Here is a 1,651-nt window from a genome sequence, read left to right as displayed (position 1 = left end):
ATCAGAGGACTTGCACCAGTACTACAGAAATGCAGATCCTCTTAGATCTGGAAGAGGTTGGGCCCTGGACTGAAGCTTGGGCGGAGAACCTCTACACTGTGTGCCTTCAGCACACTCTAACCCTAGGGGAGGTGCTCGCGTCACTCAAGACTTACTGGCCAATCAGAGCCTTTAGGCGGACTTGCCAGTCAGAAAGGAAGGCGGGTTTTTCCGGGTGCCTTGGTGCCTGTTTCGCTTAGTAGCTGAGCAGGCTTGAATGGTCCCTTATGCTGTGCTCTCTGTCCTGCCGCTGGATGCTGTGGAAGGTGCTCAGGCAAGCTCCGAAGTTGCGACATGGTGAGTACAGGGTCACTGAAAACAATGGGGAGAAGCAGGAGTCTGAGCAGTGCGATCTGCTGTGGTGGGTCTTTCCCGGGACTCAGTGGGAATCTGCAGCTATCTGTGAGGTCCCCTGAGGTCCTAGCCACTCGCGGGACCCAGCTGTAGCCTCTGAATAACTTCACTGTGGGGGCTGCATGTGTGCAGAGCATTTGGCCTGTGTGTAGAAAGATCTTTGGCGTGATCCCAAACTCAGAGAGTCCTAGATTCTACAATTTCTGTTCTTAGCATTTGACATTTAGGTGGACAATCCATTTGGAGTTAATTTTGTGGAGGTTGTGTGCTGGGGAGCAATCCAATATCGAGTTGTGATGTAAAATTACAGGATTGATGATGTAAAGGATTTACTAAAGCTTAAGAGATAGTAAGGCACTCCAAGTAAAGTTTATCTAAGGGTGGACTGAATGTAAAACATCCCACAGATAAGTAATGTGCTAACCAGGGCATTTAGAGTTTAGGATGCTAGGATACACAGGCTTGTTCACCAGGATTGCCCAGATATATGGCTCCTAACCACAACAAAGGAAACAAACTTGATTTTCAGCAAGCATCTAGGCCCATCTCCAGATCAAAGAGCAGGCCTCTAACCAGCTGCTCAATGGGGCATTAGAGGATCACAATCTACAGTAAGGCCTGGTGTGCCATAAAGGTTCTGTTTTCTTCTTGAAAAAAGCATAGTTACAACACATGGGCAGGATGACACGTAGTGACAGCCATGTGAAAAGGGAAAAAAGAAAAGAAAAGAAAACTTTTGTATTATTGAGTGCTGGCCTGATCAAGCTGTAATTTCCCTGAGGTCCCCATGTCTGAAGCATGACACAGCTCCTTCTGAAACCCAAGAACACACTTGGCAGAGCCAGTCACAGCCTGAGGCCTACTCAAGCTCCTTGGGAGCTTTCCCTGAGACCCTGGGTATAGAGATAAAACCAGGGCCTTTTCTAAAATCAGGAATAAACTTGGGAGAGCGGCTAATGGTGTGGGGCCAGGGCTTTGGGAGGGGTTGAATCAGATTCTGAGAGCACAACTTCCCACCATATGGGGCTGTGGTTATCAGTTCCAAGGCCACTAGAAGTTTGGTCAGAAATGTTTTTGAGAAACACTGAGTTTTCCCTCCTGCAGCAGTGTTTGATTAGCCTTCTCCTGAGTGCGTCCCATTGTCTGATGTTTCTGCGGACTTCCTACTTTCTTCATCTTCCTGCTGACTTCAGAGGTGTCTCCCATCTCCTTCCTTTTCCCTCATGTCAATCGTGTACAAGATTACGGTATTCTTAAG

At 47.8% G+C, this 1,651-nt stretch overlaps 1 protein-coding gene across 2 annotated transcripts in view; it reads left to right on the top strand.

Moving 5' to 3' along the window:
• The first annotated feature begins 218 nt into the window (after positions 1 to 218).
• LOC110287699 (zinc finger protein 431-like) overlaps positions 219 to 1,651 on the top strand; it is a 19,490-nt gene continuing 18,057 nt past the window's right edge. For both annotated transcript variants that reach the window (XM_029473737.1, XM_029473736.1), the window contains exon 1: positions 219 to 336. Coding sequence is in view for 1 of the 2 variants with exons in the window: in XM_029473736.1 (XP_029329596.1) it covers positions 334 to 336 (3 nt within the window). In the remaining variant the exon portion in view is untranslated. The remainder of the gene's footprint in view (positions 337 to 1,651) is intronic.

The sequence above is a fragment of the Mus caroli genome, unplaced genomic scaffold (assembly GCF_900094665.2).
Source record: "Mus caroli unplaced genomic scaffold, CAROLI_EIJ_v1.1 scaffold_10516_1, whole genome shotgun sequence".
NCBI lineage: Eukaryota > Metazoa > Chordata > Mammalia > Rodentia > Muridae > Mus > Mus caroli.
The sequence above is the reverse complement of the archived record's forward strand: the minus strand, read 5'-3'. Positions and strand labels throughout refer to the sequence as shown.